Here is a 26,090-nt window from a genome sequence, read left to right as displayed (position 1 = left end):
TATGTAACAAATTCATCATCATCACCATACTTTAGCATAGCTCAACAAATACCCAATTAACTGCCTGACCATAGTAACTGTAATCTTTCTGCCCTATAGCTCCAAAATCACAGAAAGAAAAGCAATATATAGAGAAAACTTTAATCCTTTACTTCTAAATGTTGCTATCAAATATTTAGCAAGAATCTGGTAAAACTTTTAATCCTCATGCACATACATTTTTGTAGAATTGCAGAGCATTAACCAAACCTCTGAAGCCCATTCACAGACTTGCCCTGGCAGAGAGGCATGAGAAGAGATGACACATCTTTGAAAACTACAAAGATGTAGTTTACATCTTTGAGGTACATCAACATTTTAGAGAAGGGAGATTCCTCAAATTTACTTAACTAAACCTAAAGCGCTTACTAAAACTGCTTAAAGATGATTTAAAAATAATTCCAGTTAATTAGGTCAGTATATTCTGTGTAAGATGGCAGAAAAGTACATAATAAACTCAAAAACCTGAAAAAAATAAGCTTCGGTAATCTCAAAAAAAATCTCCTAATGTAACAAATTTCATTTCCCAGTTAGGTCAAATAAGAAGGTAATACTAGAATATCGACAAATTTAGAGAAAAATGAATAAACATGGTAGTGGTGAGTCTAATTTTCTAGACACCATATATTCTAACGTAACACAGGCAAAGGTGATCATTTCAAATAAGCTAGAAAGTTGAACAGGGACAAACACCTGGTATAGGAATTAGGAATCTGCAACCAATAAGAAACAAAATAAAACACATCACCACCCTAGTTCTTGGGAGCAAGAATCTCCTTTACCAATAACTTAATAATACAACAACAGGAAAATGTCAGGGCAAAGAGATAAAATGATACCTATGTGATCATTATCGTTTGGTTTATCAAAGTTCACTCTGATTTGAGATGAAATCAGGCAACCCAAAAAGTCAACAATCTCATAAAACTAAGGAAAACAGAGTATTTCTGTTCTGAGATAATCCATGAAATTCCCCACTTGCTCTTCTGCACTTTAATCTCTCCCAATCCATTCGCTGTTGTCCAACACACCCACCGGTCAACTCAAACTCAAATGCACACCAAATTACTAGTAACAGCTAACAATTACTGAGCACTTACTACTATTCTAAGTAATTTGTAAAATATTATCTCACTAATCCCCACAATAATGCCTTTTATAAATAGGAAACCTGAGGCAAATTGAAGGGTAGAGAATTTGCCCAAGGTCACAAAGATAAGTGAGGGCACTGGGATAAGAACCCAAGCAATCATCTATTACACTATTATGCCTGTATTACAACGAGGGTATAAGATACATAGCGCACAACTCAAATCCTTTTTACCTTAGTTACAATACCTTAGTCAAAGTTATTTTCTTTTTCACTTGAGCTACTGACATAATCTCCTCTTTGGCCACCTGAAGTCTTTCCTTCCTCAGTACTGCCGTGGACAGTTATCTTTCTAAAACTGGATCTTACCATATTTTTTCCTCTACTTTAAACCTTCCAATGATAAGGTTCAAATTCCTTGGCAAAGCATCACATTATAGGCCATCAATGTTCACTTAATGATTGAATAACAAGTATATGTCTTATTTCCTACCTAGACTGTAAACAACTCAAAGGAAGAAACCTTTATTTATCTTTGTAGTTTTGGCAACATATCTGATGAATTAGTGACTTAGCTGGACTCAGTCTTACACAGACTTCCAAACTCATCCATCTTTCTTACCCTCTTCACATCACAGGCCCTTCTTCTAAGTTCTGACCCTCAAATTTTACTAATTGCTGGTTGTCATATATGATAGCTATTGAATTAACATTGTGGCTAAGAGCACTTAGCATATATTATCTCATTTAGTCCCAACAATCTTATGAAGCAGGCATTTTAATCCTAGTTCACAGATAAGAAATTAGAAGCTGAAAGAAGTTAGGTACCTTACTCAAAGTTACAGAACTTATGACAGAGTTAGGACTGGACCCAATAGCAAGCGTGCACTTAAGTGCTGATACTGGCTGCCTTCTACAAGTCTTTCATCTACTGTTACAGGCTGATCTACCCTCCAATTTCCTTAAACAACCGGTGTTTTCCTACTCTCTGGGTCCTTGGACAGCACCTCAGTCTGGTATCACATTAACACTGCTCCCCTAACAAGTTCTTGCTGAATTACCCCAGTGGGAGTGATTGCCCTTGGCTTTCTCTCTGCAGAGGACTTCTCATGTCATCTACCTCCTATTCATAAGCAATCAAACTCAGTTTGTTCTCAGTGTGGTCTTCTGAGCCATTTCAGGGGGTCCGTGGGTCAAAACTATTTTCATCGTAATTTCTTCTGGGCCCTTTCAGGGGATCCATGGGTCGAAACTATTTTCATCATAATTTTTTTTATTTTTTTTTGAGACAGGCTCTGGCCCTGTTGTCCAGGCTGGAGTACAGTCGTGTGATCTCAGCTCATTGCAACCTCTGCCACCTGGGCTTAAGCTGTCCTCCCATCTCAGCCTTCTGAGTAGCTGGGACTACAGGTGTGCACCACCATGCCTGGCTAATTTTTGTATGTTTTGTAGAGACAGGGTTTGCCATGTTGCTCCAGGCTAGTATGAAACTCCTGAGCTCAAGCAATCTGCCCGGGTTGGCCTCCCAAAGTGCTGGGATTATGGGTGTCAGCCACCAGGCCTAGCCTATTTACATCATAATTTTAAGATGCTATTTGTCTGGGTTTGTTTGTTTTTCTTTTTCTAACATTTGCACCATTAGTACAAATGTTGAACATTTGTACTAATGGTGCAAAAGCAATTGTGGAAAAAACTGCTGGTGCCTTAGCAAAAATCAGAGCAGTGGCACCAACCTGTTGCACTCTAATAGATCATTGTATTCCTCTCTACCAAGCACTCGTAGTAAAACAAATGCTAGTTTCATTTAAGAATGTCCTTGATAGGCCAGGCGTGGTGGCTCATGCCTGTAATCCCAGCACTTTGGGAGGCCGAGGAGGGTGGATCACGAGGTCAGGAGTTCAAGACCACCCTGGACAACATGGTGAAACCCCGTCTCCACTAAAGATACAAAAATTAGCCGGGCGTGGTGGTGTGCACCTGTAATCCGAGCTACTCAGGACTCAGGAGGCTGAGGCAGAAGAATAGCTTGAACCTAAGAGGCGGAGGTTGCAGTGAGCCAAGATCGTGCCACTGCACTATAGCCTGGGACAGAGCAAGACTCCATCTCAAAAAAAAAAAAAAAAAAAAAAGAATGTCCTTGATAAAACAGTAAAACAGTACAATATAGAACAATTCACAGACAAACTATGGTTATTCAGGTTTGGGTATCTGAAAGACATTTTCTCAAAAATGAAGAAAGAGAGCCTGTGCAACTGTAATTTCAAAGACAACAACTAACAGCATTTGTTGCTAATGGTAAAATGAAAGTTTTTTTTGTTGGTTTTTTTTTTGAGACAGAATTTTGCTCCTTCACTTAGGCTGGAGTGCAGTGGCACGATCTCGGCTCACTGCAACCTCCGCCCCCAGGGTTCAAGCGATTCTCCTGCCTCAGCCTCCCGAGTAGCCGGGATTATAGGCGCCCGCCACCACGCTCAGGTAATTTTTGTATTTTTAGTAGAGACAGGTTTTCGTCATGTTAGCCAGGCTGGTCTCCAACTCCTGAAGTCAGGTGATCCACCAGCCTCGGCTTCCTAAAGTGTTAGGATTACAAGTGTGAGCCACAGCACCCGGCCAAAATGAAAGTTGTTTGTTTTTTTTTTGAGATGGAGTCTTGCTCTGTCGCCCAGGCTGGAGTGCAGTGACGTGATCTCTGCTCACTGCAACCTCCGCCTCCCAGGTTCAAACTATTCTCCTGCCTCAGCCTCCTGAGTCCTGAGTAGCTCGGATTACAGGTGCGCACCACCACGCCCGGCTAATTTTTGTATTTTTAGTAGAGATGGGGTTTCACCATGTTGGTCAGGCTGGTCTCAAACTCCTGACCTCGTGATCCACCTGCCTCGGCCTCCCAAAGTGCTGGGATTACAGACATGAGCCACCACACTCAGCCCAAAATGAAAGTTTTAAAGAAAAAATTAGAACTTTGAAAAATTTGTGTTCACCATTATAAATTTGAGAGCGTATGACTTTTCTGATAAGATCAGTGGTGATATTAGTTATTTGCAGCTTTATAACATCTTTTCTGTTTTCTCATTGTTTTAGTATTTTAATATGTGTTTGTCTTCCCACTAAGATGGTAAACTCTATGAAGGGAAGAACTACTTAATACTTGTTTATGTCCTCTTTAAAACCTAGAGCTGAATTATATGCAGAATAGTCACTGGGTTAGTTTATGTTGACTACTTTGTTATTTTGACTCCTGGTATTAGTTAAAATGTGTGTGTGTGTGTGTGTGTGTGTGTATGCACACACACACGCATGTATTCATATACATATTGAGTTCATAAGAAGTCCAGGCTCCTGGTGACTCTGTGTCTTTCTAAGTTGTTTAGTTCACTTTTTTTCCCATATAACTTGCTCAAAATTTTTCTTAAATTAACTTTTTTTGGTAAATGCAAAATCAAGTATTTGCTGTAAAATTAATCCAAATATTAAAAAATAAATACATCTTTCTTTTAAAAATTACTTAATGACAACCTGCGGCACTAAAGCAGGGGTTGACAAACTAAGACCTGTGAGCCAAATCCGGCCCACTGCCCATTTTTGTAAATAAAGTTTTATAAGACCACAGCCATGCCCATTCATTTACGTACCATCTATGGTGGGTTTTGCACTACAACAGCGGGTTGTGACAGAAACCACATGGCCTACAGAGTTGAAAATATTTGTTATCTGGCCCTTTATAGAAAAACTTTGCCAACTTTGGCTTTAGAGCATGAACCTTTCAAAAAATGATGTTTATAATTCTTCTTAAATTGCACATGTTGTATTTTACAACAAAATATACCTCTTATTTAAAACAAAACAAAACCAAGAGAAAAAAAAAAAAACTCTGTAGCTAAAACTCCCAGGAATCTTCAAAAAGAATCCTGAAAAAAACTGATACAATCTCCCAAGGGGTTATGTTCCAGTCTTCTCTCTTATGGTTTAAGATTTTATTATGACTTTTATCCAGGCCTATCTATCAAAGCTAAATTATGATCACCAAAAACATACTCAAAAACAGACTGGGCAGGGTTAAAACATTTGGAGGCCACCCACTAAAAAGATTATGAGTGACACCTGCTGTTAGCCGTAAATGAATAACTGTATGGAGCTGGTCCACCTGCCATGAATGACTGAAAAACTAAACAAAATATATGAAACAATAGCTGTGGGACAGTAGGACAAAGGCGGGACAGGACTGTAATTACTGCAATAAGGGAAAACTGGGAAAAGTCTTGCAATGGCCTCCTCCCTGCACAAGGGAGGAGGAATCCAAGGGAGTTTTTGAGACAGAGTCTCACTCTGTTCCCCAGGCTGGAGTACAGTAGCACAATCTCGGCTCACTGCAACCCCCTTCTCCCATGTTCAGGCAATTCTCCTGCCTCAGCCTCCCCAGTAGCTGGGACTACTGGCATCCTCCACCATGCCTAATTTTTGTTTTTTAGTAGAGACAGGGTTTCATCAGGTTGGCCTGGAACTCCTGACCTCAGGAGATCCTCCTGCTTCGGCCTCCCAAAGTGTTGGGATTACAGGTAGGAGCCACCATGCTCAGACTAGCACAGCAGTCTTGAAGGATTGAGGAGACAGAGACTTCAGTTCAGGGAGGCTGAGGCAGCCAGCAGGGTTTGCAAGAGAGGGAGGGAGCTATGCAGATAAAGAGCTCTAGGAATCTGCACTGGGGTCCCCTTGAGTCTGATGCTGAGTCCTAAGATGCTGAGGAAAAAATGCTGACAGCTATAAAGTGAACAACTCCCAGGTTCAGTCACGTAGGACCTAGGACCGGGAGACACTCAAATTCCATCCAGCCAGAGTAGAGCTATCGCACTGAACCCTCGGGGCAATCAAGAGAGACTCCAGAAGGGCCATGCTTTGTAATAAGGCTAAAGTAGCCCTAACATAAAGGCTATACTAGACTTGACCCAACAAAGCTTAACGATAAGCCTAGAAAGGATCAGCCTAATACACAATCACTTAGCTGCCCACCAAACAAACTCCAACGCTATTTAAAAGAGGACAACAAGCTGGGCACGGAGGCTCATGCCTGTAATTCCAAGACTTTGGAAGGCCAAGGCAGGCGGATTACCTGAGGTTGGGAGTTTGAGACCAGCCTGACCAACATGAAGAAACTCCGTCTCTACTAAAATTACAAAATTAGCTGGGCGTGGTGGCGCATGCCTGTAACCCCAGCTACTCCGAAGGCTGAGGCAGGAGAATCACTTGAACCCGGGAGGTGGAGGTTGCAGTGAGCCGAGATCGCACCATTGCACTCGAGCCTGGGCAACAAGAGCAAAATTCCGGCTGAAAAAAAAAAAAAGACAACAAAATCCAAACACTCAACAACATAATACACATAGAGATGATAGAATTAACATACAAGGATATTAAAATAGCTATTATAAACATGCTCCATATACTCAAGAATGTAGAGGAAAATATGGACACAATGAAGAAAGAAATGGAAGACTAAAAAAAAAGATTCTACTTAATTCTTTGTTATGTCTTCAACAATTAAAAATACAGTAACTGAAATTTTTAAATTCACTAAATGGAATTATCAGATTAGACACTGCAGTAGACAAGATGAATGAACTTAGCAATAGAAATTATTCAAATTGAAGCTAAAGAGTAAAAAGACTGGAAAAAATCTATCAAGTTCCACTGATTTATGGGACAATATCAACCCATCTAACATACATGAAATGTGAGTCACACAGAAGGAGAGGAGAGCGGAGGAATAAAAAATATATATTTGAAGAAATAGTAGCAGAAATTTTTCCAAATTTGATTCAAAAAACTATAAGCTGACAGATCCATAAATCTCAAACAATATCAGTCAGGACAAAAAAAATCACACCAAGGCACATCACAAATTGCTCAAAACCTATGCCATTAAAAACAAAACAAAAGGATCATGCTGCTCCTCTGGCTCCATGTGTAAAACAAAATAAAAAACGATTCTACTCCAAAGAAAGCAAATAACATCTTTTTTCTTTTTTTTTTGAGACGGAGTCTTGCTCTGTTGTCCAGACTGGAGTGCAGTGGCTCGGTCTCGGCTCACTGCAACCTCCACCTCCCAGGTTCAAGTGATTCTCCTGTCTCAGCCTCCCGAGTAGCTGGAATTACAGGCAACTGCCACCACACCCAGCTAATTTTTTGTATTTTTAGTAGAGACAGGGTTTCACCATATTGGCCAGGCTGGTCTGAAACTCCTGACCTTGTGATCTGCCCGCCTCGGCCTCCCAAAGTGCTAGGATTACAGGGGTGAGCCACTGCACCCGGCCTGCAAATCACATCTTTCTAGATCTTCTTGATTGAACAAATGTAGGTAAAATTCATTAAAGTTGAACTTTTCTCATTTTTGTTGAGGCCTTCCTTTGCTGGTATCCCTAGCATAAGCTTAGTCTATCTACTGGTTAATCAAGTATGACCAAAGTATAAACTACTGGAAAATAACAATATCATAATAAATTTATATACCTTACAGTTCACAAATGTCAAATACTTTAGATTGTATGCTCCTTGGGGCCAGGATCTTCAAATCTTTGCCCATACATTTCTAGCGCAGTTTCTCATGGAACTTAACTGTCTGAACACACATGAATGAGTCAATCTTATTTCACCCTCAGTACCCTGCTGTGGTGTGTAGAATAAAATGAGACAACAGATGCCTAAAGGGGTTAAATCATTCCCCCAAGGATACTCAAAAGGCACTCCCAGATAAATACCACCACACAGTGTTACCTCAAAGTAGACATAAAAGAGGTTTTAATTTTACTTACTCTGACTTTCCACAAGATCCAAAGCAACACTAGAAGCTGTGTCCATACCAGAGTTGATACAGGCTTGGAAGCTTTTCAAGGAGGAGAGAGCAGACTCTACACCACTGAAGGAGATGAAACCAGTTGAACCTGAATTTGAACTGGAACGTCCTGGCATCTTGAAATTAGTACCTAAGTTTTCAAACACAATGAAACAAGATTCATAAGTCAGAATAATAACTGCACAGGAAAATATTAATAAAACTGCTGTAAACATTCATACAAATGTATCCAATATCTCATAAATGCCACACTATTCTGTATATCCTATAGAGAAGACACCAAATCATTGTGCCACTCACCTGGGCCACCAAACACAGCTGGACTCAATATATGGGGAAGGTAAGTGTCCTCAGTTTTTGGAGAGAGATTACCCTCTTCCAAAAGAGTGCTTGACTCTGTGAAGAAGTCAACAATAGCACAGTTCTTAAAAGCCTACAAGGTAAATGGGTTAGAAAAAGTAGACCACTCATATGATGCAATTTTCCAAAGAGAAAAAAATACTAATAAAATAGTTTATTAGTAAACTATTTTGAAAACCTGTAATCGTTAAACTATCCAACATATACACATACTGAATTCTGGAAACTGTAAAAAAAAGAGAAAATCTATATTCCTGCCAGTTCCTCTGGCTTCTAACAGATTAATAGACTTGGTGAGATCCCAGAGTCAGTGAAAGCAGAATTTCTGTATAAACTTGTCTTCTGGCAGCACATCCACTATAACAGTTTCAGTTATTACCTTCATATTTAACACTTCCTAATCTATAGCTTCAACCACAATTTGTTTCAGCTTAGTAAAGCAATGTAAAGCTGCCTACAAAAGGACATCTCTGCTTAATTCAGAAGCCATTTGAAACTCAATCCACTGAAACCAACTAGAAAAGTGGGGAGAATTCACAGTTTTAAAGAGATGGGAGGGCTATTAACAAGGCTCTATGGCAGCAGAAAAAGGGGTATTTTCATGGAATCAGATAGACATAACATGAAGACTGCTAAACATCTCTGAATCTCAGCTTTACCATCTTTAAAATGTAAAGGAATAATCATGGTATGGTATAGCACACAGTACACAATTAATTAGCATTAGAGCCTTCCCTTCTGCCCTTCCTAAGTGGGGAACTGTGTAGTATCTCTGGCATTTCCATCCTCATCATTGCTACCACCTTCATCTCACAGCTGAACTACTATTGTAGTTTCTCCATTATTAGTCCTTTTTAATTAGGTTCATTCATTCATTTCACTCATAAGTATTGAGTACCTACCATGTCAATCATGAGACCCATTCAAAAATCCACAGGATATAAAAAGAGAAGGGCATAGAGACATGTAAGATGCACAGAGATGCATAAGATTTCTAATTTTAAGTGTTTGTTTACCTCAAACATCCACAGTACAACTCATTGTCAATTCAAATATTTAGTATCTCTTTAAGTGCCAGGCACTTCCTTTAGCATGAGAATACCACAGTTTTCAAGACGAGCACTCTTAAGACACTCTCCTTTTAAAGAATTATTTTGTTATTCTAATTTGATGAAAACCTATCATGAGCCAGGCACTATACCAGGCACTAGAAATATTCAGCCTTTGGCCAGGCGCAATGGCTCACACCTGTAATCCCAGCACTTTGGGAGGCTGAAGCAGGAGGGTCACCTGAGGTCAGGAGTTCAAGACCAGCATGGCCAACATGGCAAAACCCTGTCTCTACTAAAAATACAAAAATCAGCAGGGCATGGTAGTGGGCACCTGTAATCCCAGCTACTCGGGAAGCTGGGCAGGAGAATTGTTTGAACCTGGGAGGCGGAGGTTGCAGTGAGCCAAGATCATGCCACTGCACTCCAGCCCGGGCAACAGAGCAAGACGCGGTCTCAAAAAAATAAAAATAAAAAAAATTCAGCCTCTACTCCCAGGGGCTCACCACTGAGTAGGAGAGACAGAGATAAAACATAAACCTGATAATTAAAGCAAGATGGGAGTTACTGCAAAGCTGAGGCACAGATAAGAAAATGCTCAACTTTGCCTGACCGGATCAAAGAAGGGAACATAGAACTGAGTTTAAAGGATAAAAGACGAAGTTTAACAGACGGAAGGGTAACGGAGAAGGGCATTCAGGCAAAGGAAAAGGCAGGTAGGAATGAAGTGCACAAATCATTGCAGAGTACATAAGACAATACTTGACTTTTCCTGATTCTATTATGCTCTTTTATGACTCCTCTCACTAGAAACTTCCAACACTTCCTCCTCTATCCTCACTCTCACTGAAAGATCTCATTTCCTAATTTCCTGAGGAAACAGAAGCAGTCAGAATAGAAATTTTGCAAGCTCCCACCGCTTACCTCTCCACCTATCAGCATCAGTTCTCATACACTCTGCTTTCCCTCCTGTTAAAATGAATAAACTGTTGCTCCTAGATAAGGCCACCTCCACTCCAATTATCCACTAGATCCTATCCCTCCCTCCCTACTCTAAGACATTCTCCCAGCAATTCTCCCTGCTTTCCTGCATCATTAAATTTTCCCTCTCTACTGAATCATTCCCTTCAGCAAACAAATACACGGTTACTTCTCCCATCTCAAAAACATCCTCCAACTTTCCTCCCACTTACCCCTCTGGTTACCAACCCCATTTCTCTACTCAGCCTTAGAGCAAAACTCGTCTGTAGATTTGTATACATTTGTCTCCAAATCCTCTCCTTCCATACCCTTTGGAACCCACCCCCACTAGGGTTCCATCTCTATCACTCCACTGCAACTGCTCTTGTCAAGGTCACTTGAAAAGACTTAATGTTAAATTTGTTATCAATGCTCAGCCCTATCTCCTTTGACCTGTCAGCCAGCAGTATGCAACACAGTTAATCACTCCCTTCCTGATGCACTTTCTGCACCTGCCTACCTTGTTCTTGTTCTCATTCTCCTTTCTGTTTCCTCTCCATCTCCTTGAGCTCCATATGTTGTAGGGTCCCAGGTTCAGAATCCAAGCTTCTTTTTCTTCTCCTTCTATACCCAAATCAAATACAGTCCTGCCTCAGGGCTATGCCTTCTTGGTTCCCTCTGCCATGATACTGGTCCCCTAGATATCTACTAGGTCAATTCCCTTACTTCCCTAAGGTCTCCCTTTGAGTATCACCTCATCAGTAAGGCCTTCCCTGGCCATCTGATATACAACGGCAAGCCCTCCCAATCTCCACCCCCAGGCACTCCCACCCTTCTGCTTCTGCTTTATCTTTCCTCAAGGCAGGTATTGCCAAATGACATTCTTGTATTTATTAGGTTTATAGTGTCTAGTCCCCAATTACACTGTAAGTTCCTTAAACTTACAGACTTTTTGACTTTTTCTGTTTTGTTCACTGCTGTATTCCAAGCACCTAAAACAATGCATGGCACATTAGTGGCCATTCAACAAAGGCTTGCTGAAAGAAGGAATGAATGTAATACTACGTATCTCCAGCACCTAAAACAGCACATGTCTCCAAAACCGTTGTATAGGTGGTATGCCCAGGGCTTAGTGCTCTGATCTCTCTTTTCCATCCTCTCCCATCCACCTAGTGTTCCCAACTAGACCCATTCCATCTAAATACCATTGGCAAGATCACTCCAGAACTTAAAACGTCCAACGTGGAAGGCCCACGTTCCTTCTCTCCCGCCCTACCCCTCTCCCAAACTTACTCCTTTTACAACCTGCCCCATCTTACTAAATAGCAACTCCATCCTTCCATTTGTTGAACCAAAACTCTTGGTTCATACTTGATCCTTCTCCTCCTCCCCTCATATCCTATACCAAACTCAACATCAATTTTGCCAGCTCTGTAGTCAAAGTATCTCCAGAATCCAACCACTCTCACCAATTCTGCTGATAACACCGTGATTCAAACCATCATCTCTTGCCTGAATTACTCCAACAGTCTCCTACCTGGTCTCCCTGCTCTCAGTCTTGCCTCTTCCACCCTATTCTCAACACAGCAGCCAGAGTAAACCTTTGAAAATGTATGTAAGATCATGTGACTCCTCTGCTCAAAAACTCCTAAGGACTTCCTGACTCACCGGGAGTAATGGCCAAAGAGCTTCGTAATAACTGACAATAGTGGTTCTTCAAATGGTTCCTGACCAAGTGTCACCAGCATCACCTATGAACTTATTAGAAATGCAAATTCTCAGGCCCCAACAATCTATGTTTTAACAAGTCCTCTATGTAATTCTAACTTTGATATATCTAGGAGACATGCAGTGTCAGTGTATTGAATCATCTGATGGGCCCATTAAAACACTGATTGCTGGACCTCACCCTCAGAATTTCTAATTCAGTATGTCTGGGAAGGGACCTAAGAATCTGCATTTCTAACAAATTTCCAGGTAATGTAGATTTTGCTGATCCAAGAATCACACTTTGAAGACCACTGTTCTACATTATCTGGCCATTGCTAGTCCTTTAATAACCCAGGCATGCTTCACCTTAAGGTCTTTGAGCTTGCTAATAAGACAGAGATGTCAGTAATAAAGACAGAAAAAAGCAGGAAGGGTTGGTCCTAACTCCCTCCTGCCTATATAATAAAATTCAACATAATTAGCACAGTATCCAAAGCTTTCTACAATATAATGCAAACACGTTTTTCAAATCAGAGATTCTACTTTTCACCAAGACTTAAATCATACATTTCACATAACCTTAACTATTTGATATTCCAGAATAAACATAACTCCTTTCTGCCACAACCCCTCAAAACAGGCTTGGCAGAGAACAAGTTCCATATTAAAAGAATGAACCAAGTACTATGAAGTTGAAAAAAGAAAGCGATTACACAAACCCACTATGCTACGATGTTCAAGAAAGGAAAGGATTATAGGCACAACAGGGGAGACACAGGCTTCACGGAAATGAAGGCAGTTAAGCTGGACCATAAAAGGTACTCAGGATTTGGAAAGGTCTAAATTATCAGGGAGAGCTGTTCAGATGAAGGAAGCAGTGAGATGAAAAAAGATCATAAGGTAGTAAACGATGAGATGAGTTCCCTTTGCCTGGCATACAGGTGCAAAGGAATGGGAAGATAACTGGATTTCATTCTTTGGGAATACAGTGTAGACAGCCTTAAGTACAGGATAAAGAATCACTCCAGTTGGGTCTAGGGGTCATAATGGAAATTTGAGCTCTATGTATTTTCAAAACTTTACCTTAAAAATCAAGACCTGAAACAAATATGGCAAAATGTTAAAGATGTTAAAATCTGGGTGATGAAACAAGGGTTCTTGTTGTGTTCTTTTCTGGGACTTTACAGTTACACATCAAAAAAGAAAAAATACAAACAGGAATAAAAGCCAATGATGATCTTCAAACATTTGCATTGAAAGAGACTGCTTGTTTACAATCTCACTGTATTATACCAAACAAGTTGAGACATTTTACACAATATAAATACAAACATACACAAAAAGATGGAAAAATATAAATTCAGAAAAACCAGGATCAAAAAACAGAAATTTACGGGCAAACCAAGCATATGAGAAAGTTATAATGGAGTCACGCACACTTTAGGATTCTACACAGGGGGCTAGGCGTGGTGGCTCCCACCTGTAATCCCAGCACTTTGGGAGGCCCAGGCAGTCAATCACTCGAGGTCAGGAGTTCAAGACCAGCCCAGCCAACATGGTGAAGCCCCATCCCCACTGAAAATACAAAAATTAGCTGGGCATGGTGGTGCACACCTGCAGTCCCAGCTACTCGGGAGGCTGAGGCAGGAGAATCGCTTGAATCCTGGAGGCAGCAGTTGCAGTGAGCTGAGATCACAAAGAGACTCTGTATGAAAAAAAAAAAAAAAAAAGGATTCCACACAGTACTAGTAATACACATTTGGTACTGAGCTTCCTGACAATCAAAACAAAAAGTGACAGTTATTTTTTCCTTAAAAAAAAAACAAAGAACACTAGAAACTCAAGAAAAAATAAAGCTTTCCATGGCAATCAAGGCAAGTATGGATCATCATATATGAGATAATGAGTTACACTGAAAAAAATAATCCTCAAAAATATCCTTATAGTAAATGCAATAGCAAACTTCTAGAACTGTTTCTTGAGACTATTTCTCAGGGCAGGTAAGGACAAAACACTTGTGACAGATACTGGATAGGTGCCCACCAAAACCATTTCCTCTTCAACCCAGTTACATGCCTATATATGCTCCACATTTTCCAGCCTTCCTTGAAGTTAGCTGTGGCCTATGACTGCACCCAAGGCAATGAAATGTGAGCCATTTCCAGGCCTAATCTGCAAAAAGCCACACTTTCCCATTTGATAGCTTGATGCAGGCAAGCACAGGGACCTTAGTAAAGCTATACACTGATGATAGAGAATTACTGCATGGAATGAGCTCAAGGCCCTACATCACTGCTTGGAGGAAAACTACTCACTTATCAGGCTCCATGCATGAAAGAAACTTCAACTGGGCAAAGCCATTTAGACTTGTGGGGTTTAACTGTTACAGTACTAAGTATTAATCAAAAAACACAAACCTGCAAGGACCAAATGATATAATTCAAGTATTCAATTTTCTTTTCTTTTTTTTTTTTTTTTTTTTTTTTTTTTTGAGATGGAGTTTTGCTCTTGTCCCTCAGGCTGGAGTGCAGTGGCACTACCTTGGCTCACTGCAACCTGCGCCTCCCAGGTTCATGCAATTCTCTTGCCTCAGCCTCCCCAGTAGCTGGGAGCTACATGCCAGGCTAATTTTTGTATTTTTAGTAGAGACAGGGTTTCACTATGTTTGCCAGGCTGGTCTCAAACTCCTGACCTCAAGTGATCCACCGGCCTCGGCCTCCCAAAGTGCTAGGATTACAGGCGTGAGCCACTGCACCTGGCCTCGGTTTTCTTTTTGTTTTTGAGTCAGGGTCTTGTTCTGTCACCCTGGCTGGAGTGCAGTGACATGATCATGCTCGCTACAGCCTCAACCTCCCAGGCTCACGTGATTCTCCCACATTAGCCTCCCAAGTAGCTGGGACCACAGGCACGCGCCACCACACTTGGCCAATTTTTCTTTTTTAATTTTTAGTAGAGACGACCATCTCCCTGTGTTGTCCAAGCTGGTCTCAAACTCCTGAGCTCAAGTGATCCTCCCAACTCGGCCTCCCAAGTGCTGGGATTATAGGCATGAGACACCATGATCAGCAGAAGTATTCTGTTTTCTACTCAGTCTTGATTCTAGTGTAAGTCTAAATTGTCTAGAGCAGCATTGTCCAATAGAACTTTCTGTGATGAAAACGTTCTATAATCTGCACTGTCCAATATGATAGGCACTAGGCACATGTGTACTGATTATCTAAAACCTGGCTGGAAAGGTGGCTCATGCCTATAATGCCAGCACTTTGGGAGGCCAATGTGGGAGGTTGGCTTGAGCCCAGGAGTTCGAGACCAGCCCAGGCAACAAAGTGAGACTCTGTCTTTACTGAAAATAAAAAATTAGCTGGATGTGGTGGTGCGGGCCTGCAGCCCCAGCTCCTCAGGAGGAGATGTGGTAGGATCGCTTGAGCCGGGAGGTTGAGGCTGCAGTAAGCCATGATCACACCACTGCACTCCAGCCTCGGCAACAGAGCGAGACCCTCTTTTCTCAAAAAAAAAGAGAAAAGAAAAGAAAAGGAAGAGACGCCAGGGACTGCTCTCTCTCTCTCCCTACCATGTGAAGACACATAAAAAGGGCAGCCATCTACAAGCCAAGAAGAAAGTCCTCACCAGAATCCAACTATGCTGGCAACCTCACCTTGAACTTCTGGCCTCCAGAACTGTAAGAAATAAATTTCTGTTGTTTAAGCCACCCAGTCTATGGTATTTTGTTATGGTAGCTTGAACAAAGACACAATATCTATGAAGATTAATGCAATCCAGTATAAATGGAAAGTATCTACCAAACAGTAGCTGTCACCATTTGTTTGAATGCAAAACTCACATTACTTTAGTGAAACTTCACTTTTGCAGAGGACCAAGGAAAACACGATCATGCTCTTCTGCAATTCTGGAGTAGGGAAAAGATTAAGACTGAGATTGAATTGAAAAGCAAAGGCAATGGATGGTGCAGAAAGATGGAACAGACATACTTTTCTCAATTTCTCCCAATAAATACAGCTAAGTACAAGTCAAAGACAACTCCTTTCTCTGACTCTAAAGGCACCTTCTTTGATATAATTATAATTATAGTCACTCCACTTTGCTAGTGACTATCTTGCAAGATGTTAGCAGTGCTTCACAAACAGCAAGTGCTCTGAAAATAGTCAATAAATGAATAAATTAACTGTCTGCTTCAGTCAGATTCATAGCTCTCCTGTTTCCTTCTCCCCTTCATACCCAATATTCTTAATCTCAGCTCCAGACTTTGTTCAGGCTGGGTGTGGTGGCTCATGCCTATAATCCCAGCACTTTGAAAGGGCAAGGCAGGAAGATTGCTTGAGGCCAGGAGTTTAAGACCAGCCTGGGCAACACAGCAAGACCCCATCTCTACAAAAAAAAAAATTTAAACTTACACAGACATAGTAGCTTGCACCTATTGTCCTAGACCCTCAGAAGGCTGAGGTGGGAGGACTCCTTGGGTCCAGAAGTCCAAGGCTGCAGTGAGCTATGATCATGCTACTGCTTTCTAGCCTGGACGATAAGAGTGAGACGCTGTCACCAAAAAGGAAAAAGAGGACTTTTGTTCATCCTGCTCCCACCATGAGAAAACCTTCTCTTCAGTTTTCTTTCTATTTATTTATTTATTTTTTGAGACAGAGTTTCGCTCTGTCGCCCAAACTGGAGTGCAGTGGCATGATCTCGGCTCACCTCAACCTCTGCTTCCTGGGTTCAAGAGATTCTCCTGCCTCAGCCTCCCGAGTAGCTGGGATTACAGGTGTGTGCCAGGACACACCAATTATGTTATTTATTTACTTATTTATTTATTGATTTATTGTATGTTTAGTAGAGACAGGGTTTCGCTATGTTGACCAGGCTGGTCTCAAACACCCGACCTCAAGTGATCCGCCCGCCTTGGCCTCCCAAAGTGCTGGGATTACAGGCATAAGCCACTGTGCCAGGCCCTCTCTTCAGTTTTCTATCTGCCCACATCTTACCCATATGCTAAAGTCTGAATGTTTGTGTCACCCAAAATGTATATGTTGAAATCCTAACTTCCAAGGTGATGGTATTAGGAGGTGGGGCCTCTTGGGAGGTGATGAGGCCCACTTTCATGAATAAGATTAGTGCCCTTTTAAAAGATGCTCCAGATAGCTGCTTTGCCATTCCACCATGTGAGGACACAGCAAGAAGCCACCTATGAACCAGGAAACAGGCCCCGGAACTGTGAGAAATAAATTTCTGTTGTTCATAAGCTACCTAGTTTATGGCATTTCCGTTACAGAAGCCCACATTGACTAAGATACCATCGTTCATCGCTTGGTTTAAGTGGTTCTCAACCAAGAAGGATTTTACCCCTCTCCCAAGGGACATTTAGCAGTATCTGTAGACGTTGTGGTTGGCATCTAGGGGGCAGAGGCCAGGGATGCTCTTAAGCATCCTACAAAACACAGGACAGCCCTCATCCTGACCCCACAGCAAAAAATTATCTGGCCTAAAACGTCAATAGTGCATCAGTTGAGAATAACTGGTTTAAATCAATCTCTCTTGGATCCCTCCCCAGGTAATAACACTGATCTTTTCTTCCCGGTACCTATGATCTCCAAGAAAGTTTAGAACAAGTTGTGCATTTCCTGAGTTTTTTCTCTGCATGTTATTTATAGACAATATGTTGACTTCCTTTAAATCCATGGGAGCCTTGTACAAGTCAGCCAGAGCTGCCTCTCCTTTTTCAACATGCAAGGATAATCCCTTCTCTCTGAATCCTTCTCATACAATTGCTTTTCCCTCCCTCATGCTACCATTATCCCTATCACATGCACATGTACACAACACACTCCTATTATGAAACTCATCACAACTATTTGCTCACATGTCTGCAGCTTCTTTAAACTGACAGCTCCTTAAACTAGAACCCTGACATATTCTATCGCATATAAAGCAATTCCTCACACAAAACAGGGGACCAATAAAGATTTGGCCAGTTACAAAAATAACAACAGACATCATCATTTCTCGGTCACCTACAGAATGCCATAAACTGGTGTCCCGGCACTTCATTCTCCTTATCGCTAATTCTCACTGCAATCTACATAAGTGAAGAGGAAATTGAGGTCCAGAGAGTTTATTCAAACGACCTTCCCGTGGCCTTACTTTTAAAGTCAGTTCAAACAAAATCTATTTGGATCAAAAATTCGTAATCTTGCCCCTACGCACTTCAGGCTAAAGGATGGAGAGATGGCGTCTCGGACAGGAGGGTAAACTGTCCCAGACTCACTACCGTGGCGTGAAAAGTTCCACAACCATAATCCGGGTAGACGGACCCCCGGCTCGGAGTCCCGGTGGAGTGTCCCTGAGGGTGGCGAAACTCCTGCCACCCTCCCCATTGCCGTCCCCCGCTTCTTCCCTACCTGGTTGTCCAAGCTGTCTCCGTCTGGTGGCACCCCAACTTCCCCTACCTAGACCCACCTCCTTTCCTCAGCCCCCTTCGCCTGCCGCTGAAAAGTGAGAGCGGGCTCCTGCGTCATCAGCCGTCGCCAGCGAGTGGTCACATGATGCCCCTCCCTGCTCCCAGCCGCTTCGGTCATGTGACCGCCTGGGGAGTCAGGGGCGGAAGTCGGGGTCTGACCCGCTCCAGGTCCGGGACTGCGGATAGAAGAGGACCGCCGCCGTGAGGGAGGGGTGGAAACTGGGTGCCGGCTCCGCGCGCGACCTCCGGCCCTGCGCGTGCGCCGCTGGCGCGGCCCGGCTGACAGGTGAGTGGGGATGGGGTGAGCGCGCCGCATTTTTGCATGGCCCCCTTCCCCTCCCCGCTGGGCCGCGCTGGCCACGGGGAGGTCTGCAGAGTCGCGTGCAGCCTGGATGGGGGACTTGGGGTGGAGGGCTTAGGGGCTTTCTGGGGCGGGGGCTGTAATCCAGCTCTTCGTCTCCGCTTAGGGGGAAATCATTTTGCACACCCCTTCCTCGCTTTAGGAAGCACCGTTCAGCTGCTTGGTCCGAATCTCATCCTTCCAAGTTTCCGGGAACACTGCTGTATGGATGTCGTCGTTATTTCTCTTTGCTTTTGAGAAAACTGAAAGGCTAGTAGTGAGGACTTTTACAGGCTGACAGACCTGGATTTGCATTCTAGTTATGCCATGGGCTGTGAGTTTGGGCAAGTCATTGCTGCTCGCTGCGCCTTAATGCCTTCACCTGTGACCTACTGATGTCAAAATCCTTTGCATTTGGGGGAAAAAAAAAGTTCCCAGGGCCCTGATTCCTGGGATCGGAATCAGGATTATGATCGGACAGGAAAAAGAAAAAAAGTCACAGAGCCATAAAACTGGGTCTCCTGATTGCAAGCGCATGGAGCTCCCTCAAACATAGGTGAGGGGTAGTGAGGGAGAAGTTTTACTGTCTTTGTGCACTACAAGGGACACCTTCTGTAATTGTCCTTCACCTGCCTTTCCCAGGATTTCAGGTTCAGCCTCATTTCAGAACTTTTCTGGAAAATATATGCAGCTTGCATTTATCTTGATCAGCAACCGTTATATTTTGTTTGTGATAATGGATTTGTGGAGACCAGTGCTTCCTTTATGGAACTGAGGTTTTGCGAAAGGCTAAAAATAGACCTGCCTTCTTTTGTCCTCTGAAGAGGGTAAACTGTCCACGACGATTCGATTTCCTTAACAAATATTATTCTGTACTCAGGGTAATTGGTGTAAGGATGTCATGCCTTATTCTCGAAAGCATGTCTTTTGATTAGGATTACTTCCCAAACTGAAAATCACAGTTCCACGCCAAATTGTTAAAAATGAAGTTACCGGCACTTGTAAAAGAAAATAAGAAAATATAGTGGGATCTCTGGATTTCATGCCAATAATAATATAGCCTGTATTGAGAAAACTGATCTTCAAGTGTTCTTAATCCCTAGCACCAAGAGAACCTCTGAAAGGATAATTTAACATAGCTTCTTCTACAGTGTTTATTTGGACCTAATTCTAAAGTGGTTTTTTAAGACTTAACTGAGTCTTAACACTTTGTAAAGCCATCCACCTACCTCTTAGCTGCAACTTTATTAGGCATTTTTAATGATGGTTCTTAGATTCTGTTCTTCAGGACTAGTCCTTCAGCCAACGAGGGGGCTATTTACCAAATACTCTAGCCAAATTATATTTGTACAAATTATGGAAATTCCATTTGTTACATGGAAAATATAACTAGTCCAGGTTAGGAGGTCTAGTACATAAAATGTAACTAAGTGATTTCCTTCTTCCAGTTAATCTTGTTTTAACTTCTTCCATCTTCAAAAACTTAGCAGGAGATGCTTGCATTATTAGAAATAGAAAACACAAGTGCCCTTCATGGGGCAAAACAGATTACAAGCAGTGAGTTCATTTCAGTAAAAGTATATTAAATATAACTCATATGCTTTTGCATTAAAAATTTAATATAAAGTTTATATATAGAATTTTAGAAAGGTGATTTACCTAGGTAATAAAGACCCATAATATTTGTTTTACTATTGCCGAACATATTTGGTTATTATTATCCTTCTCATGTTCTTTTAAAGTTGTCTACAGCGTAATTCTTGAGTAAGGGACTAAGGATTAAAACAAGAGATTGACACACGAAAGTCTTGATCTCTGTCATTATCCCAGACTGAAGCTTCCCCGAATGTGTGCATGCAGGTGCTGAGTCTGTCTGTCCTTCTGTATGTTGGGAGAGAGTAGAGTAAAGGGCAAGTAATGTTACTTTGCTTTAAGATGTTTTTCCCAGGGCCACATTGTTGCCCTGTCATGGTATCCAAAATCGGGTAGCCATTGGACCTGTTAATCATAGCTTGTCCTCCGCTTCATGAGTCTAGAGCAAGCTTGTGTAGCCTGAGGCCTGCAGGCCACATGCGGCCCAGAATGGCTTTGAATGTGCCCCAATACAAATTTGTAAACTTGCTTAAAACATTATGAGATTTTTTTGCGATTTTTTTTTAAGGTCATCAGCTATTTTTGGTGTTAGTGTATTTTATGTGTGGCTCAAGACAATTCTTCTTCCAATATTGCCCAGGGAAGCCAAAAGATTGGACACTCCTGGTGTAAAGTTTCATCCTACTTAGACCTTCTGGGTTAGTTTGGTGGTCTTCAGAGGGCTTTAGTATGTGACTGTTTTGCCCACTGACCGTTATTTCCCCTTTCCCTCTCTGCTTTCCCAAGCCAGACCATATCCATGGAGAAAATGAAATGAAATTATCTGAAATTCAGCCTGTTAGAGATCAGTGTGGTTTAACAAGCAAGTATCACAGAGGAAACTAAAAGAACTTGTTAATAATGTATGCCTTAATGCATATTAGAGGGTACCTTCATGGGAGTTCTAGACAGCTGTAGTGGCTTCTTGGCTCTCAGATCCAATCCAGTCTACTTCTTCTGTTTCCGCCCCTAGCTGACTCTGCTCCAGCCACTTTAGCCACCTTGCTAGCCATCTAGCACATTCCTGCCCTGGGGCCTTTGCACTTACTTGTAACCTCTGCTTGGGATGCCATTATTAGGATCATTATCTATTGCTGCATAATAAACTATGCCAGAACCCAGTGGCTTAAGACAATAAGCTTTATAGTATCTATGCTCAGGAGGGTAGGGCATAGCTGGCTGCCTTTGGCTCTGGGGCTTTTAGAACATTGCAGTCAGTCTGGGAACAAGGAGCTATGGTCTTATCTGAAGGCTGGACTGGGATTATAAGGGATCTACTTTCAAGTTCACTCAGGTGGTTTTTGGCAAGCCTCAGTTCCTTGTCATATGGGCTTCTCCCCAGGGCTCTCTCACACCATGATATGTTGCTTCCCCTGGACTAGCAAGCTACAGAGGGTGCCCAAGCCAGAAGTTAGTCTTTTCGAAATCTAATCTCAGAAGTGCACTGTATCTTTCGTTTCTATCCTATTTCCTTCCCCCCCCCCCCCCTTTTTTTTTTTTGAGATGAAGTCTCACTCTGTCACCCAGGCTGGAGTGCAGTGGTGCGATCTCGGTTCACTGCAACCTCCGCCTCCTGGGTTTAAGCAATTCTCCTGCCTCAGCCTCCCGAGTAGCTGGGATTACAGGTTTTTGCCACCATGCCTGGCTAATTTTTGTATTTTTAGTAGAGCCGGGGTTTCACCATGTTGGCCAGGCTGGTCTCGAACTCCTAACCTCAGGTGATCCATGTGCCTCAGCCTCTCAAAGTGCTGGAATTACAGGAGTGAGCCACCACACCTGGCTCTATTCTCCTCTTTAGGAGGGAGTCAGTAAGTCAGCTTATACTCAAGGAAAGGAACCTACACAGAACATGAATACCAGGAGGCAGAGATCATTAGGGACCACTTTAGAAAGCTGCTGACCATACCCAGATATCCATACTGCTTGCTCTCTCGTTTCCTTCTGACTTCTGCCCGAGGTGCTCTATAGAAACTAGCATATGCCCCATCCTTTATTATGCTTTTTCTTCACAGCACTTATCACAGCCTGTTACATAAAGCTCATTTTCACAAATTTCAAGATACATTTGTAATCAAAACTTTTTCTTCTCCTTTTTATGAAACATTTTTCTGTATTTTGTAATCACTCTAGCATTTTTCAGATATGAACTATTCTTAATAGCAAGAATCTCCTATACTTGACATGTGAGAAAACTTTTTTTTTTTTTTTTTTTTTTTGAGAGAGGGTCTCATTGTCACCCAGGCAAGAGTGCAGTGGCGCGATCATGGCTCACTGCAGCCTCAACCTCCAGGGCTCAAGCAATCCTCCCACCTCAGCCTCCCTTGTCACTGGGACTACAGGCTCGCACCACCATACCTGACTGATATTCTTTTGATATTTAGTAGAGACAGGGTCTCGCTATTGTTGCCCAGCCTTGAACTCTTGAGCTCAAGCATTCCTCCTACCTTGGCCTTCTAAAGTACTAGGATTACAGGTGTGAGCCACCGTTGCCAGGCCTAAAAACATTTCTAAAGATTGTTCCCTCACCTACTTGTTGTTCCCTCACCGACTTCTAGTGGTTTTTAGGACATAGCTCTCTTTTTCCAAAGATAAGACAAATGGCACAATTCCTGTAAGGAAATTGTAATAATCAGCGGAAGCAGAGAACTGAAAAGATGGGGATTGGAGGAAAATGCAGTAGTACAATACAGAAATAGCTACATGGACATTATTATACAAAAGCAATGACTATATTGCACAGCATTATAGAAAATGAAATATCACAATAACAGCATCAGCATGCTGTTTAAATTGACAACTTGTACTGTTAGTCCTCAAAACTGAATCTCAGCACTATCACAAACTACCCCAAGACTTATTTGCCCAAAACAATACAATATTTTAAAAATTTATCATGATCCTGTGGGTTAGGAATTGGGAAAAGGCACAGAGGGCTTTGCTGGCTGCAGAAGCCGAATAGCCTCATCCCTTATATGTCTAGCACTTCAGCTAGGAAGACTTAAAGAGCTGGGGGCTGAGTGGACCAGGTCAACCCAAGTCACACGTCGGCGCTTCAGTTTCTGCTCTCTGCTGGCTTTCTTCTTTCTCTTCTGTGTCAGGACTTTTCCCTCTCAGCGTGGTCTTTCCTCTTTGTAACTCCTGTGATCTCTCTAGCAAGATACCCAGACATCTTACATGGCAGCTTCGGACACCCAAAGAGAGCAAAAGGAGATACTGCCAGGCCTTCTCAAGGCTTAGGCCTGGAATTGGTAGAGAGTTAATTCTACAGTATTCTTTGGGTTGAAGGAAGGAAGGCACAAGCTGTTATGAGCTGAGTTGGGTCCCCCCAAAATTTATATGTTGAATTCCTAACACTCAGTACCTCAGAATGTGACTATATTTGGAGACAGGATTTTTAAGGAGGTGATTAAGTTAAAATGAAGCCACTAGGATGGGCCCTAATCCAATATGACTGGTATCTTTGTACGAAGAGGAAGTTTGGACACAGAAATTTACAAAGGAGGGCCAGGCTTGGTAGCTCATACCTGTAATCTCAGCACTTTGGGAGGCTGAGATGGGAGGATTGCTTGAGCCCAGGAGTTTGAGACTCCCCTGGGCTACATAGTGAGACTCCCATCTCTATAAAAAGAAATGAGCAATGGGGTGGCCATGCGAAGACACAGGAGGAAACTAGCTGGCTACAAGCCAGTGAGAGAAGCCTGAGAAGAAAACAGTCCTACCAACACCTTGATCTTGAACTTCTCGCCTCCAGAATTGTGACAAAATAAATTTGGTTGTTTAAGTCACCCTCTCTGTGGTGCTTTGTTACGGCAGCCCAGCAAACTAATAAAATGCAATCCAGACTCATTGAGAGGGAAAATAAGGTTCAGCCCTTCACTTAAGGTGCTGTATGGGCTGACTTCATGGCAAGGAATTGTTGGGAGCCATCTTTGGAAACCAGTTACCACATTATTATAATCAGATTGCTTTCCAAGCCCCTAGAACTAAGAAAAATGATTGTTGCAGGGGAAGGCACACAGGCCTGAACAAGAAGGGGTACTCAAGTCTGTGGGCAGAGGGGAATGTAAGAAGGAGTAGCGTAATAAGACAAATTACCTACTTCAAGAACTTTCTGAAACCTCATCAAGTCCGAGGAGTTATTTCATTTGTGTAAGTCTTTCTTGCTTCCTTCTCCAATTGCCCTTCGCCTTCTACCATCTGCTCACCCCTGCTATCTGCACTGGCTGTAGGAGGAAGCTAGTGGGAAGGAAAGGGATGGGTCAGGAAGCAGTTTTATCGAGAGTCTCTGTGTTACAGAAGATGCTTAGAAGGCACAACCTGGGTAGTGACATGCTCAAAGACTTATGTGTACAGGAAAACATCACATGTATGTTTTGTTGGTTGGTTGGTTGGTTTTCATTCCTAGTGACATCTTTTTTTCCCTTTTCCTTGTTACTTGGCTTCTGCCTCCCCTTCTCTCCCTGTTCTTTCTTTGACAGCTTGTGAGATCCCTTTGCATGTTTTAGAAATCAACCCTGTGTCTGCCCTTTGGATTTCAAATCCATCTTCTAAGTCATTTACCATGGAAAAGTTTTTAAGTGTTACATACTAAAATAGGTCATTCTTTTTAGATGCTCGGTTTCTTTCTCTAGCCCCGAATTCCTAGATGTCACTTTACTAAAGATCACCCAGTATAAGAATACCTTTCCCAACAGAACACCTAATAAATGCTCCACACTGACAATTAAATGTATGTTACACTTCTTGTTTCTTTATTGTAAAGACACACTGAAGCACTTCATCTCTCTGATTTTTTTTCTTCAGGGCTTATCTCCAGCAGTATATCAGGCAGCTAGAGAGGACAGACATCACCTCTTGTAACCCTAGTATTATTTATGCACTCCTTATACTTGTCAGTGCCAAGGAATGAGTTCAGCACAAAGGGCACAAAGATAAATATTGTTAATTTCCTGTTTGCCTGCTGCAGTTTTCTATAAGACCAGTCATTCTCTACTCTTTTAATGATCCCGGCTTCACATCAGAATCATCTGGGGAGATTCTTAAAAACAGAGATGCTTAGGACTACCTCTAACCTACTTACCAGAAACTCTAAGATGCTAGGTGATTCCCTTAAGCAGCCAGGCTTGAGAACCACTGGACTAGAAGGTGAGTTGTTTAAACATCTTCATATCCAGCCTGGCAAAGAGGTATTCAGCAAGGAGTGGTTGGGCAAAGATCAATCCTTGCCTTCAAGAACTTTCAGAATGAGCTGTAAGCAACGATAATATTCAGTATGCTAAGTGATCTAACCATCCTCAGAGAGTGCATTGGAATACAAGAGAAGCAAGTAATGGATTCTGCTAACAGTGCTAGACACCTAAGTGCTGAATTTTATGAGACTTTTGGACCAGTTTGATTTAGTATTTATAAATCATCTTCACAGAATTTTGTAGAACCTAGCATCTGTAATTTTAAAAGGAATCTTGGACATGTTCTTACCTTAAGCTTGCAGTTCCATTTCTGGGAAATAATTGGACAGTTGCCTCAAAATGATGTACAGGGATTTGTCTCTGAGCTCTCTTTATAGTGTTTGAAATTATTTGCTAATATATCAAATAGTAGGA

The 26,090-nt window shown here is 42.1% G+C and overlaps 2 protein-coding genes across 10 annotated transcripts in view; one reads left to right on the top strand and one right to left on the bottom strand.

Moving 5' to 3' along the window:
• The window catches only part of NSMCE2 (NSE2 (MMS21) homolog, SMC5-SMC6 complex SUMO ligase), a 274,568-nt gene extending 255,892 nt beyond the window's left edge, over positions 1-18,676 (bottom strand). Inside the window, exons 1-3 of one of the 9 annotated variants that reach the window (XM_004047519.5) lie at positions 18,457-18,586; positions 8,271-8,366; positions 7,930-8,100 (exon numbers count right to left, since the gene is read on the bottom strand). In XM_004047519.5, the coding sequence (XP_004047567.2) occupies positions 7,930-8,086 (157 nt within the window). In that variant the 5' untranslated portion in view covers positions 8,087-8,100; positions 8,271-8,366; positions 18,457-18,586. Of the gene's footprint in view, positions 1-7,929; positions 8,101-8,270; positions 8,404-10,859; positions 10,964-13,663; positions 13,755-18,456 lie in introns of those variants that run through there. The other 8 variants (XM_055348733.2, XM_063709469.1, XM_063709468.1 and 5 more) reach the window with 8 other exon arrangements.
• WASHC5 (WASH complex subunit 5) overlaps positions 18,615-26,090 on the top strand; it is a 67,843-nt gene continuing 60,367 nt past the window's right edge. Inside the window, exon 1 of the mRNA XM_031013664.3 lies at positions 18,615-18,801. The gene's annotated coding sequence lies outside the window, so the exon portion shown is untranslated. The remainder of the gene's footprint in view (positions 18,802-26,090) is intronic.

The sequence above is a fragment of the Gorilla gorilla genome, chromosome 7, assembly GCF_029281585.2.
Source record: "Gorilla gorilla gorilla isolate KB3781 chromosome 7, NHGRI_mGorGor1-v2.1_pri, whole genome shotgun sequence".
Classification (NCBI taxonomy): Eukaryota; Metazoa; Chordata; class Mammalia; order Primates; family Hominidae; genus Gorilla; species Gorilla gorilla.
Note: the sequence above shows the minus strand (reverse complement) of the source record. Positions and strands in the feature narration are given on the sequence as shown.